This window comes from Chionomys nivalis, chromosome 7 (assembly GCF_950005125.1).
Source record: "Chionomys nivalis chromosome 7, mChiNiv1.1, whole genome shotgun sequence".
NCBI classification, from domain to species: Eukaryota; Metazoa; Chordata; class Mammalia; order Rodentia; family Cricetidae; genus Chionomys; species Chionomys nivalis.
In genome coordinates this window covers 13,986,489-14,000,492 of record NC_080092.1, presented here as the reverse complement: position 1 = coordinate 14,000,492, position 14,004 = coordinate 13,986,489, and the positions used below count along the sequence as shown (strand labels likewise).

At 49.7% G+C, this 14,004-nt stretch overlaps 1 protein-coding gene across 2 annotated transcripts in view; it reads right to left on the bottom strand.

Annotated features, from left to right (window-relative positions):
• Positions 1 to 7,756, bottom strand: part of Axin1 (axin 1) — a 56,634-nt gene extending 48,878 nt beyond the window's left edge. For both annotated transcript variants that reach the window (XM_057775974.1, XM_057775975.1), the window contains exons 1-2: positions 7,412 to 7,756; positions 2,866 to 3,824 (exon numbers count right to left, since the gene is read on the bottom strand). In XM_057775974.1, coding sequence (XP_057631957.1) covers positions 2,866 to 3,743 — 878 coding nt within the window. In that variant the 5' untranslated portion in view covers positions 3,744 to 3,824; positions 7,412 to 7,756. The remainder of the gene's footprint in view (positions 1 to 2,865; positions 3,825 to 7,411) is intronic.
• Between the last annotated feature and the right edge of the window lie 6,248 nt (positions 7,757 to 14,004).

The window sequence follows — 14,004 nt, the reverse complement described above, 5'->3', positions numbered from 1 at the left end:
AAATTCAACCTTCACTGCATAAACTGGTGGTGCATTCCTGTAATCCCAGAATTCTAGAGTGGAGGAGGAGGACAGGAAGCTCAAGTCATTCTCAGCTACAGAGGAAATTTTTGTTTTGTTTTTGTTCTCCAAGACAGGAGTTCTCTGTAGCTTTGAAGCCTCTCCTGGAACTAGCTCTTTAAAACAACAACAACAACAACAACAATTTATTTATATTTTATGTATGAGTGGTATACATGTATGCCTGTACACTAGAAGAGGACATCAGATCCTATTATAGATGGTTGTGAGCCACCATGTGGTTGCTGAGAATTGAACTCAGGACCTCTGGAAGAACAGCCAATGCTCTTAAACTAGCTCTTGTAGGCCAGGCTGGCCTCGAACTCTCAGAGATCTGCCTGCCTCTTCTGCCTCTGCCTCCCGAGTGCTGGGATTAAAGGCGCACACCACCACCATCCGGCTCAAAGGGAAACTTTTAGGCCAACCTGGGATGCATAAGACCCTGTCTCAAAAACAAAAAAATTCCTGTAAAATCTTGCTAAATAGCTGGCCTGTGGTGGTGCATTGGTGCATGCCTTTAATAACAGCATTCAGAAGGCAGGGCAGATGTATCTCTTGAGTTCATGACCAGCCTGATCTACAGAACAAGTTCCAGGACATCCAGGGATACAGAGAGAAACCCTGTATTGGGGGAAGGAAGACCCTGCTAAGTAAGTAACACTTGGTTAATGACAATGAATAAAATAACACAGTTCAACAGTCTACTTTGAACTGTGTCACTAAAGAAGTGTTAGTTCTGTAGCTTTATAAGTGACCAATTTTGATTTCTCCCTCTGTAGACCAGGCTGATCTCAAACTCAGAGATCTGTCTGCCTTTACCTCCCCTGACAGTTAGGGTTAAAGGTGTGTGCCACCACATCTGTGGAACTTTCTCTATAGACTAGGCTGAACTCCAATTCAAAGATCCACCTGCTTCTGCTTCCTGAGTATTGGGATAAAAGGCATGCAGCACCATCACCCAGCTATACCCATAATTTTTACTGTTTTTTGTTTTTGTCTTTTTGAAGACAAAGTCTCAAGTAGCTTTTCTTTACAGTTCAATGAACCTGCTTTCTTGACAATCCACCTGACTGGATCCCTGTGCCACCAGGCTCAGTTGGGTTCTGAACCCCAACCAACAACCAGCTCAGAAGGTGGGAAAAGTCTTCATGTTGCGATCAATGATGAGCTAAGTCTCTAGCCATCAGCTTGGGGGGGAGTGGATAAGCAGGAAACTCTGCCCACAGTAAAACAAGCACCAAACAAGCCTCCTATAACCATGATACTGAATTTAAAAAATGGTAAAGCTTGGGTTGGCAAGGCAGGTAAGCAAGTAAGGAGGTTGCCACCAAGCCTAATGACTGAGTTTAACCCCTAGAACCATAAGAAGAGAAGTGACCCCCCACAAGTAGTTCTCTTACCACATATGCATACATATTCCACATATGAGCCTTAGGGCAATGCCTCCCCACCCCACCATACTGGAGGCGCGTGTGCATGCATACACACACACACACCTCCCCAACCCCACCATACTGGAGGTGCGCGCGTGATACACACATACACACACGCTCACGTGCGTTAGTAAATATTAAAAAAAAAATTAAACAGAAAGGTGAAAAAACAAGTTTCAAAGATATAGTCATTTGGGAGCACTGTTGCTGTTCCTCAAGTTGCACCCTTGGGCTGATATATGGAGGGGAAATGTCCACTTCTGGAATTCCAAGCACAGACATCAGGAGTTTCTGACCACTCCAACAACTGACTACACAGAAACTGCCTCACTACTGTCTCATTCTTCAGGAGGAATCCTAAAGATTAAAATAGCAAGGTGTAGGAGGGTGGAGTTTGGAGAGATGGTTTAGCTGTTAAGAGCACTTGTCTTTCTAGAGGGTCTTAGTTTGAATCCCAGCACCCACATGGTGGCTGGCAAGTATCTGGTTTTTTTTTTTTTTAAGTTTTTTTTTTTTTAATTTATTTATTATGTATATAGTGTTCTAGGCACCAGATCTCATTACAGATGGCTGTGAGCCACCATGTGGTTGCTGGGAACTGAACTCAGGACCTCCGGAACAGCAGTCAGTTCTCTTAACCTCTGAGCCATCTCTCCAGCCCCATGGCAAGTATTTGTTAACTCCAGTCTCAAGGGATCAGAAATTCTCTTCTGACTTCTGTGGACACCAGGCACACATGTGGTATATATCCACAGATGTAAAACACTCAAACACATGAAATAAAATAAGTCTAAAGTTAAAAGAAAGCAATTAGAATCTTCTATGCGTTTGAATGTATTCCCCTCCCATTATTAAGCGTTAGAGTCTTTGTCTCCGATCAGGTCCTTCTTCTATGAAAGAAGACATGAATTTTATGCTCGGGGTAAAGTTTAAACATTAAGAATTTCCATGCTTCTAATAATGCACAAAGCCATATGTTTCATGGTACAAGTGTTACTAAGGAGAGAACTACAGGAGGGTTTCCAGCATGCTATGCAGAAACTCCAATAAGCCTCCACATCTTCTCATTTTGAATCTCTACCAGTTGCCCAGACTGACACACAATTCTTGATTCTCCTGCCTCAGCTTCCCAAGTAGGTGGGATTACATCTAGCAAGTCCTGTTCATTGTATTCTCAACTTCGCAAATATAAAAAGATATCTAATGACAAGTATGACGGCATCTATTTAGGAAATAAAACCATAATTCAACAACAGCAGCAGTAGAGTTTTCAGTTGGGGTTGAAAACAAGGCCACGTTACCACCTTTCCCTTGCTCCTTTGCCAGGTCTCCGAGGTGGGTATAGAAAATGGACACCTTGTGCCGAACTCACCTGAGCTCTCTGCCTTCGCTGTACCGTCTACTTGAGGGGGCCCTCGGGGCAGCAGTCTCCAATAGCAGCTTCTGGGTGAGCCTGCTGGGGGGGACAGAGTCTCGGCCATCATCCTCATCTGCATCTTGGTCACATTTCCATTCTTCATCCTCATTCAAAGTAGGCAGGTATCCAGACATGCCCTTCCCTGTCCCAGACCCTGAGCTCTGGTCACTGCAAACCTTCGGACTCTCTGAGCCTGTCCTTGTGTATTCCAAATAAATGTCAGACTTAAGGAAGGAAGGGTAGGTATTCTCTTCCATGGTGGACTGGATTTCTGTCTGTGCCTGGTCAAACATGGCAGGATCAATCTGCTGCTTCATGACACAGTCCTTTATGAAGCTTTTAGTAGCTGGCTTGGTTTGTCTGGACACAATGCCATTGCTATCCAGGATGTACTTTCGGTAGATGGCTCTTGCCAGCTTCAGCCTCTTCTCCTCATTTGAGTCACATGGCTCAAGCTTCCTGAAGCCACTGCAGGCAAACCAGAAGTCCAGCAAGTCAGCACAGCCCTCCTGCTTCAGGAAAGTCCTGAACAGGCTGATCCCATCTTGGTCATCCAGTAAGGAATGCAATGACTCAGCCCACCTCAAGTATGGTGGGGTGGGGGAGGCACTGCCCTCAGGCTCATATCCCAGATCCAGATCTGAACGTCTTGGGGTAGCTGTCGAGGTCTCACTTTTAGTGCTGGCACCTTTCCCAGAGCAGAAATTATGGTTGACAGGCCTCGAATCAGTAGATACCAGTTCTCCCTCTTCTCCAGGCACTGGGGGCCGGGGGGCATCTTCGGTGAAACTTGCTCCGAGGTCCAAGGGGAAACCCTGCTCCTGGACATTCATTTTGGGACTCTGCGTCAGTGAACAATGAGCGCTGCACCCTAATACCTCAGTACTTAGAGCTCCCAAGGGAATCAATCTGTCCTGTTGAAACCATTAAGAGGACAAGGATTAGGAAAGGTGGTCCATGGACACCAGAGGGTCTCTTGAGATGTGCAGTGACGCCCTCCCACTCCCACTTGGAGCAGAGACTCAGTGCAGGCTTCCAGCAGAGACATATTTTGGCCAGAAGTTTTGCTCTATCATTAAGACAATTCCTGGAAACCTTTACAAGAATGCCTCTCACACTAAGGGAAAGCCTGGATCACAGAGGTCAGCTCTCCTTCAAGGGATGCCTTCAGTGGTGAGGCCTGAAGATCACCCATCCTGGCTAAAGAAATAACTGTCCAGTGGACAGGAAAGCTGGAAGAAGAAAGGGTAACTCTGTCCCCATTTGCCAGCATCAGTGAGCTGATCCCTCACACGTGAAGACAATCACTTCACTTGCCCTAGTGACACTAAGAAACAACGAGGCACATTACAGATCCTCAGGTGGACAGGCACATTCCAAGTTAACAGTCTCTGTATTACCTGTCTGCTCTTTCACTTTTCATCCTTGACATGTCTCATAACATGAGCAATCATATAGCAAGATGTCCTCCCTGCTCTCCACAGCTAAGAGATCACCTTCCATACCATGGACCAGAGATGGAAGGACACAGTCTACATACAGAGGCATCTTTCTGTGCATCATCAACATGGACAACTTTAGAGATTCAAAAAGCTGTACTTGGCTGCTAATTTCTCTCTTAGGAGATTCCCTTCTGATAACAAATGGTGACTAGGAACTTAAGAGAGGCAGAAAAAGTACAGAAAAATAAATAAATAAATTGCAAACACTTCTGCTAAAGAAGCATACAGGAAATATGGTTTAGATCCACCAGATGAAAACTATACAACCTACACTCTTAGAGATTAGAGAACTATAGTTTTTATTGCTGTGTACAGTATGCAGAAGGAACCAAACCTGTTTATATTTAGATAAGAACCTCTGTTATGATCTTTGGTCCTTTTTGCTACATCCCATGGGAGCCTAGAGAGTCCCTGAGCTCTAGCAATGCCTCTCAACCTATTCAAAGGGGGAGATAACAACACAGTCTGCCTTGTCCTGAACATATCCACTAAAAGTGAGCTGGAGAGAGGCATATGGCAGAGTAGGATGTCCAGAACACTAAACAAGCCAGAGGGTACAAAACTGAAGAATCATCCTGAGTCGAAGCTAGCCTAGACTACAAAATGAGAACCTAACTTAATAAATAAATAAAGCCAATGTACTGGCACACATCTGGAACCCCAGAAATTGCAAGGTGAAGAGTTCAAGATCTTAATCAAGAGATCAAGGTCATGGGCTGGGGATGTAGTTCAGATGGTAGTGTGCTGCCTTAGAAAGCTAAGGTGCAGGTTCTATCTCCAGACCCCCAATACTGCATAAAATAGAACGGTAGCCAGGCAGTGGTGGCGCACACCTTTAATTCCAGCACTCGGGAGGCAGAGGCAGGTGGATCTCTGTAAGTTAGAGGCCAGTTTGGTCTCCAGAGCAAGTTCCAGGACAGCCAAAGCTACACTGAGAAATCCGTCTTGGAAACAAAACAAAACAAAAAACTGAGTGGCAGTGCACACCTTTGAAAGGAGGGAGAAGCAGGAGATCAGGAACTCAAAGTTATTCTTGGCTACATAAGAGTTGGAGACCAGTCTGGGATACAGGAGACTCTCACAAAACAAAACCAGCACAATGTACATCTACAACTAAAAATAAGGGAGTTGCTCTCCCTGGTCACCACTCCATAGGACTGAGCCCTGGCTTCCATGAAATCCATCTCGTGTTCATTCTCACACAATACACACTTTAACTGCTAACAATGCTGATGACTAGATTACTAATAGCTGGAAGGAAGAGGCATGTACAAATAAAAGGTGGGTCACAATTATGACATTTCTAAAGCTAATGACTTCTTAGGTAGGTTATAATCTCAGCCTCAGCAGGACCAGCCTGTTTCTTAAGGTCACAGCCCCTATGACTGTGGTCTCCTGCTGTTCAGAGCTCCCCACACCTTTCTTTAAACTCAGTCACTTTCTGGGAGCTGTCTCCATGCAGTAAGCACCGTGGATGTCTGACATACCACACTAGACCATCATGCCTACCATGTTCTTATCTAAGCTATCACCACAGGAAAAAGGGCCTGCATCCCTGGCCACCTGTCTCTGGAAGTACATGAGCATTCCCACAAATTACTAACGCTAGCAACAGCCCAATTTCTAATAATCCCTGGGTTCCCACAGAGGACAGCTAGCATTTAAGGTACACACAGAAATACCACACATAAAGTAGCTATGAAAATTCAGTAAGAGTCCAACACCCGTAGCACCAAATATGGCCTCAAATCTGTAACCACCACCTATAAAGTCACTCCACAAGTCTGATATCATACATAAAATTCCCTTTGACACTGTCAAAACACACAGCCCTGGGTATGTGTGTATATATTATTATACTCAAGCATAACTTCCAAGCTTATGATTTAGACTGAATGTGGAAGTAATAACGTGACTAGCATTATACCAAATATCCACTGATTAAATTCTTGAGAGGTCAGGGCTATAATTTCCTATCTACTCCAGTCCTCCATCACATAAAGTCTTAGGGGCCATCATAACCCACTTTGTTCCTCTGAAAGATGCAGGACAAGTCAACACCTGCTGAGATATCAAACAAAATCCCTGAAGCTACGGTCTAAAATTGAAAGCAGCTAGGGCAGCCTCTCTCAGGTAACGCTGGACTCCATGTTCTCCACTAGTCTGAGAGTAAAGGGAGGAGCGTACACATAGTGAGAACCCTTTATAAGTTATCCAGGAGATGAGCTGAAAATAAATCCAAGGCTGGTGGGTTTTTTTTTTTCTCTATATTGTCTTCATGCCCAACTAAAAATGTGCAGCTCTGGGTTTTGGTTTTGGGGGATTTGCTTTGTTTTGGGGGAGAGGGTAAGGAAGGCATCATCCAGACAAGAAAGGGACACCTGGACAACAGGGTGTCTGGCAAGTCGAACCACAGCAGAGTCCCAGAGTGCCCTCCTTGCTCTCTTACTCATCCCTACTTTACTTTTTCGCAGCGGTTGAGGGATGACGCAAAGGGAGGACACACACAGTCTGCCACCAGCACCTCCTCAACACCAACTCACCCACATCCTAAACGTGTCCCAGACCCGTGAACAACCGCAAGCACACCACACTCAGCAGAGACACATCCAGCTGAAGATCATTCTTAGAATCCTTGGTCTTCTTTACTCCCTCGTCCAGTTCACATAGGCCTACTATCCCCGTGCCCTACTATCACCCCTTCCTTCCCTGGCACATCTGCCTCTAAAGTCATTCAGCATACCACGCAGCCCCTACGCCTCTACACATACTGCGGAGCCTGCACCTCTCCTACTCGGCTTCCCCTTGGAGCTCTGGTCTCCCCGCGCAGAGCACAACCTCGCACATCGCGGGCCGCGCTCCGACACGCCTCCCGCCCGCAACCCGCGCACCCCTCTCTTCCGGGTCCGGGTCCACCGGCCTAGCGCGGCCTACTCCCGCAGCCCCGGGCAGCAGGCCTCCGCGCCACAGGAGCGCGCCCGCCGGCTCCCACTACTCACCAGCGCGCGGCGGCTATGGAGGCGCGGCCCGGGGCCTGGCTCCTGGCCTGGCGAGGCCCATGCGCTCAGCGGCGGCTCGGCGGGCCGGCCACGGCGGGGGCGCGGCCCTGGGGGACCCCCATCGCGGCGGCGGCGGCAGCTCGGCGACCAGTGGCCCGGAGGAGGCGCGAGGCGGGCCGCAGAGCGCCGCCAAGCCCCGGCTGCTCACTCTCACCGGCCCGCTCTAGAAGGAGGCTCCAGCCCGATCCCAGCGGGCTCCTGCGGCGGCGGCGGCGGCGGCCGCAACGGCCGCAAGCGCTTCCCTGAGCCGGGAGCCTGAGCGCTGAGCGCTGAAGCCCAGGCCCGAGCGCCCCCGCCGGCGCCGCCCGGAAGTGCGGGGGCGGGGCAGCGGTGTGGGGCGGGGAGGCTTATGGGCGGAGCCTCACTGTGGAGGCAGGACCGCGGCGTGGGGCGGGGCTTCTCACAGTGGGCGGGATGGGAGGCAGAGGACCAGAAGAGTAAGGGACAGGATCTTGAACGGGAGGCGGGGGCTGCAGCTATAGTCAGAGTCGGAAACAGGAGCCAGTTAGGGTCTTGCTGTGGTAAGAGGCGGGGCGTGGGACAAGAGAACTGCTGGGACTTAGTCTGGGAAGACGCCCAATGGGGCGGCGACTATAGCTTGTCCCGAAAGGTGGCATGGGAAACTTAGCCCTGGGCGCACTCAACAGCTATGGCCATCACCAAGCCCTGGACTAGTGCACCGAGGACACAGCGCCCAAGTCTGAACTAACACGCCCAGTCGCAGGTGCTATCCTGAAGGGGCTTCTGGGTATCCGGACGCCCTTCACACACATACACAAACATCCTGTCTCTAAGACTTCTCTCACTGAGGTTACAGACTTTAGTCTGCAAACCCAACAGGCCAACTCCATGTTGCCTCACCACAGGCTTCAGGACACAAGGCCACAGCATCAGGCGCACAGACGCCCAGCTCGCTACTTGGCAGCAGCCCCTACAACTGCTCTGGGGTACTACCCTGTCAGGATCAGCACAACTGGAAGGTATTGTTCAGGCCTCAACCTTCTGCCAGCCACTCCCCAAGGGAAGGATGTATTATCGTCCTTGCAAATGTCATCTACCATGCTGATCAGGACTCCACAGATGACCTTCCCACACCTCTCAGGAAGTCCATTTTGCCAACAGGAGGTTGCATCTCAGGCTCAGCGCACACCCACCCAGGGCTCACCCTGGCCAAGGACTCCTGGTGCCCACATTCTTTCAGAACCTCTCCTGTTGGCGCCCCACACCACCTATCCAGGCTGCACCTGCAGTTGGCTATCTACATCTTCACCGTGCACGATGCTATTACTAATGCCACTATCGTGCTTTCTCCTAGACACTGTTCACCCTCCTTGCCTGTCCTTTATCCTTCATGGCTCCCAGGCTTAAGACTTCTGAACCCACGGACCATCTTCCACACAACTGTGTGAGGTGATTCTAACCCTGCCACCTGCCTCTGGGGAAGACTTAGCATAGTGCCAATGCTCGGGGTTGCTATGTATAGAGAAGGGACCCCTTAAACTATAGCAACTAGAGTAACCTAGCCTACTAAATTCCCATCCTAGACCCATCACTGAGCCTCGGGGCAGGGGCTGGGATATAGACAGTGCCGTACTGCTAAGCCAACATAGCCCCATTCAGATCCCAGCAGCAGGTTTCATGTTCACACATGCCCAAGTAACACAGTCCCAGCCAGGGTCCAGGGCCCCTTGCAGCCCCTGCCCCAGACCATTCAGCCTCATATCATTAGAAGAAACAGTTAGGGCCACTGATTGAGCATAGATATCCTTGGTATTGGAGTACCTCCCCACTCCCAAACCCGGGCCCCAACGCTTGCCTTGATTCTGTAGAGCTGTTGCTGCGGCCAGGCCAGGCTCTCGAGATCAAGTCCACGTCCATCCTCCTGCTAGCCCACGGTGGTGGGTATCCCCAAGCCCTGGGACCAGAATAGGAGCCTCGGGCCTCCAGCTCCTCGGGGCCCCTGCCCTGCAGGGACAGGAAGGGAATCAGGAAGCCTGGAGGAAATGAACAGCCTGCGAAGGTGGGCTGTGGGGTGGCCATGGAGGAAGGATTTCAAATAGGGGGAGGATGTTAAGGTGGGTAGACCAGAGGAGGGAATTCCACCACCAAGGGCTAGATGATAAGAGACCTTGAGGGAATTCCTGCAGTGAGGAGAAAGAGGACAGCACTTGGGGATCTTGCTTCTGAGAGATAGGTGCCCTCCTATACACAGGGGTAATCCACCCAGAACTGCCACTAGCAACTTTAACTGAACTTTCATGGCATTTGTTCGGGCTTCTTAGGAACCAAAGAGGGTTTAAAACAAACTCATGAGCAGAAATTACTTTCTTCAGTGTAGACATAGAAATATTCTACATGTTTTTTGAAGCCTTTATTTGCCCCTATGATTGAGGAAGACTGTTTATGAACAGAGATACAAAGAAAGTCATCCGGCACCAACTGGCATGTGTGTTGTGGTGTCTGGCCCAGTGATACATGGCAGGAAAACCCACAGCAGAGGGTCAGCTACGGAAATAAATGACCACTGCTCATGCCCAGCTCAGGAAGAAAGGACAAGAAGGGACTATTCTGATTCCCAATTCTCGGGGAAGAGGGAGTCTCGGGCTCAGCTGGTTTCTAGCTGTCTGTCCCTTACCCCCTCTACCAGTGCAAAGGTATAGCAGGTAGTGGTGGCATGGCAACTGAGTTCCCAGTAGGGAGAATGAAGACTTGTAGTTTTAAATGGTTCATTTACAATTCTGGAATAAGGCAGCCATCTATAGCCAAAGTGGCTCAGAATGCTCAGAGGACTTGGGTGGCCTAGTTCCTTCCCCGTTGGCCAGCTGCTTTCCTGCCTTAAGCCCAAGCCTGGCCTCCGCCTCATCCCACACATCTTTTTCCACCATTTCTAAGATTGGGGCTAGAGGGCTGGGGTGGAGGTGGGGTGACCAGGGCCTCTCTGCCTAATGGAGGACAAGGAGCTTGAGACCTAGCAGTGAGGAGAAAGACTGCAGTACCACAAACACAGATGCTAATTCTTCTGTCACGGTACGTGTCTGTGAAGGCAGGAGGGATACAAGCCTATCAAAGAAGACTCATATAGGCCCCTGGTAGGAAGCAGAATTATCAAAGGGTTCCTCCCATGTCCCCTCCAAAACAGAGTCTCACTGTACAGCACAGGCTGGCCTTGAACTTGTGATCCTCCTGCCCAAGCTTTCCAAGTACTAGAAATACAGGAGTGAAGGTGTCAGTATGTCTTGCATGAGTTTTTCTTTATTCTTCATGCATGTGCTACAGTAACATTACCATTACAATTACATGGAAGCTTCAACAACTCTGTAGTGGCTGCCACCTTCCAGTTGGCATCAATGTACAATAAGCCACAGGAACAACATAATAGCTAAGTGAGCTCCTGAAGGATGCAACTGCTTGCCCATGGGCAGCATTAGCTTGTGTGTTCCTGTGCTCACTCCTGCTCACTCCAGTCTAGGGCCTCAGGAGGCCTTAACTGTACCAGAAGCTACCTTGGCACTGGCAAGACCCTTGACAGATTTTTTTTTTTTTTTTTGGTTTTTCGAGACAGGGTTTCTTTCTTTTTTTTTTTTTTTTATTTATTATGTATAAAATATTCTGCCTCCATGTATGCCTGAAGGCCAGAAGAGGGCACCAGACCTCTTTACAGATGGTTGTGAGCCACCATGTGGTTGCTGGGAATTGAACTCAGGACCTTTGGAAGAGCAGGCAATGCTCTTAACCGCTGAGCCATCTCTCCAGCCCCTCGAGACAGGGTTTCTATGTGGCTTTGGAGCCTGTCCTGGAACTAGCTCTGTAGACCAGGCTGGTCTCGAACTCATAGAGATCCGCCTGCCTCTGCCTCCTGAGTGCTGGGATTAAAGGTGTGCGCCACCATCGCCCAGCTGACCCTTGACAGATTTGTTTGTTCATTTATTTGTTTGCTTGTTTATATGCGAATGGGCATAAGATTGTTCGGGGCCTATATGTAGAGGTCGGAGTACAACTTTGGAAGTTGGTTCTCTTCTTCTGCATGTGGGTCCCCAGGACTGAACTCAGGTCATCAGTCTCAGCAGCAAGCTCCTGTACCTCCAGAGCCATTTTGCTGGCCCCAGGTTCTTCCTCCCCTTGTATCACTCCTGTGATGTGCTCTGAACTAGCATGTTGCTTTACTCTTGCTGTTTGTATTTTGCCCACAGGAGCACAACTGTCCTAAATGATATGGTTCAACATGGCCGCTGTGCTAACCACTGTTGACACTTCTAAATAATGGGTTATACGCCAGCCACCATCGCAATGGAGGGTTCTGATGGGCCCTGCTTCAGAATGCTGTTTCAGCTGAGTATCTGCCTTCCCCTCCCAGGTAAGGAGCACCCATCCCCAGAGGAGTAGAGAATGAATCACTCTGCCTTGCTAGCATGGTCTCTTCAGAGATGGACACTGGGGTCAGTTTGTGCCCTCTGGGTTATTCTATGTCCCGGGCCCAGTCAGGTGGTACCATGCTTATCCCCTGGGTTAGCCTCCAGCGGTACTCACAGCCATGCCCTCCTCCCTCCAGCAGACCTGGCCCGGCATACCATTTCCTGTGCTCACTCCAGTCTAGGGCCTCAGGATGCAGCCTCCAGGAGTCAAGGGCCAGTAAGGCAGGAAAGAAGTATAAACAGGCATGATGGTAGTGCTGGGCCAGCTCTCCACTTATGTGAATCCCAAGAAGTAAACTCTTCCAAGATGCTACCGGCACCTTCTTATTGGGATGCGACTCCCTATTGTCTTAAGGGGAGTCATCCACACTGTTGTTCTGGTGGGCTCTAGCCCACTTGTCTGAGAGCATCTAGGCAAAGGTGAATATAGACACCAAGTAGATCAGGGTCAGAAGTTAGGCATGGAGGGTGGGGAGTCTAAGTCCCCAGCCCTAGGACCCAGAAGGGGAAGGCAGCCTGCCACCAAGCCCAGCAGCTCCCCCAACTAGGGAACTTCAGGAATGGCACCAGCTACTCTGCAGACTTGAGTCCCTGCTGTGTCTGGCTGGAATGTCCTTGACAAAATGAGGACCCCTCGGTGCTCCATGCACAACTCTGCATGGATAAACTAGGTAGCAGGAGAAAGTCCACTGCTGTGACCTAATATACACCTTAGAAAGAGGAAGGAGCCTGGCGCTCCCTAACCTCAGCACCGTTTCCCAGAGTAGGTAGTGGAGATAGGTCCTGAAGATACTTTGGAGTGCTCGTTCATACTTCCCCACACAGCCTCAGGTTCCTTCCTCTTCCTATATTGGACACACATTACCTCCTGTTCCCTCCTGGATGTCCTGTGTCATCCTTCCCAGTTTCCCATCACATCTTCACAAACCTTTCTGTTCCCAGGTACTCCTGCACCCTGTATTGGGTATTGGTTTTCCTTCTGTCTGACTCAGTTCAGTGGCCCCCACAAACTTGCATAGTCCCAGTGGCCAGCCGGAAGCCACCCATCGAGCAGGTGGCTAGGGGACATCCTGACAGGTGAAAAGGTATCACCTAGGGAGGCTAGTGGCCCACACCTTCGGCCTATTTAGGCCCCTCCTTCAACCACCCACCCTCTATACTGCTGTCCTGAGATGTCTCTCTCTGCTGCCTAGGAACCTTGTGGGCAGCAGCGGCCAAGTTCTAAGTATGTGATTATGTATGCTGGGGTCCCTCCAGCCCCTTTGTTGCTGCAGAATCTGTCTTGGCAAACAAAAGTGCACTGGATTAGCCACAGTGGATTAAAAGATTTGCTTCTCAGAGTTTACCTAACAACCTACCAATCACATCGACAGCAGCTTTCAACCCCCGGGATGCATTTACCAAGCCAGCTGAGAGTTCATGGCCTATGGGCAGCAGGACCCGGTTGCAGTAGTAATATACCCAGCCACAGCCCTTCCTCACACACAGCATGGCCCAGCATGGCTTCCCAGCTCCTACAGGCTCCTTGGGGGTAGACTTAGGGGAAGGAACAGGATGCAAGTAAAAGGTGGAGGTTCAGACATGGGGACTAGGTCTATCCAGGACTGCCTCCCAGAGGATGTCTTAGGGACCAGGCCTCTCCCGTGCCTGGCCTGGCACCCAATGCATTCACGCATGTCATACATAGTAGCAAGGACAGAAGCAACATGGAGGGTGGCCACAGGAGGCAGGTGATCCGCCAGGCTCTTCTGTGCTGTGGCACATGGCCTCTCCACTGTCACCTCACAGCATTTGCTCCTATACACATGCACACATATGTACACACACACACACGCACACTCGCACACACACAGACACACACACACTCACTCTCTCACGGGCATGCCCCTTTGATCTCCGAAGGGGACTCCATTGACAAGCTCTTAATCGCAGCTGCCTGTGCAGGGCTGTGCTCTGAAGTCCCGAGTAATGGGATTTTGTGCTTCTGATCTATCTGGGCTGGCTGCTCCCCCTGTTATAGGTGGACATTTTTTTTTCTGTTGCTTCTTTTTTCCCCTTATTGAAAAAAAAATTGCTCCTTAAACCGTGCCGATTTGAAGCAGCTTGTCGCCGAGCCCAGGA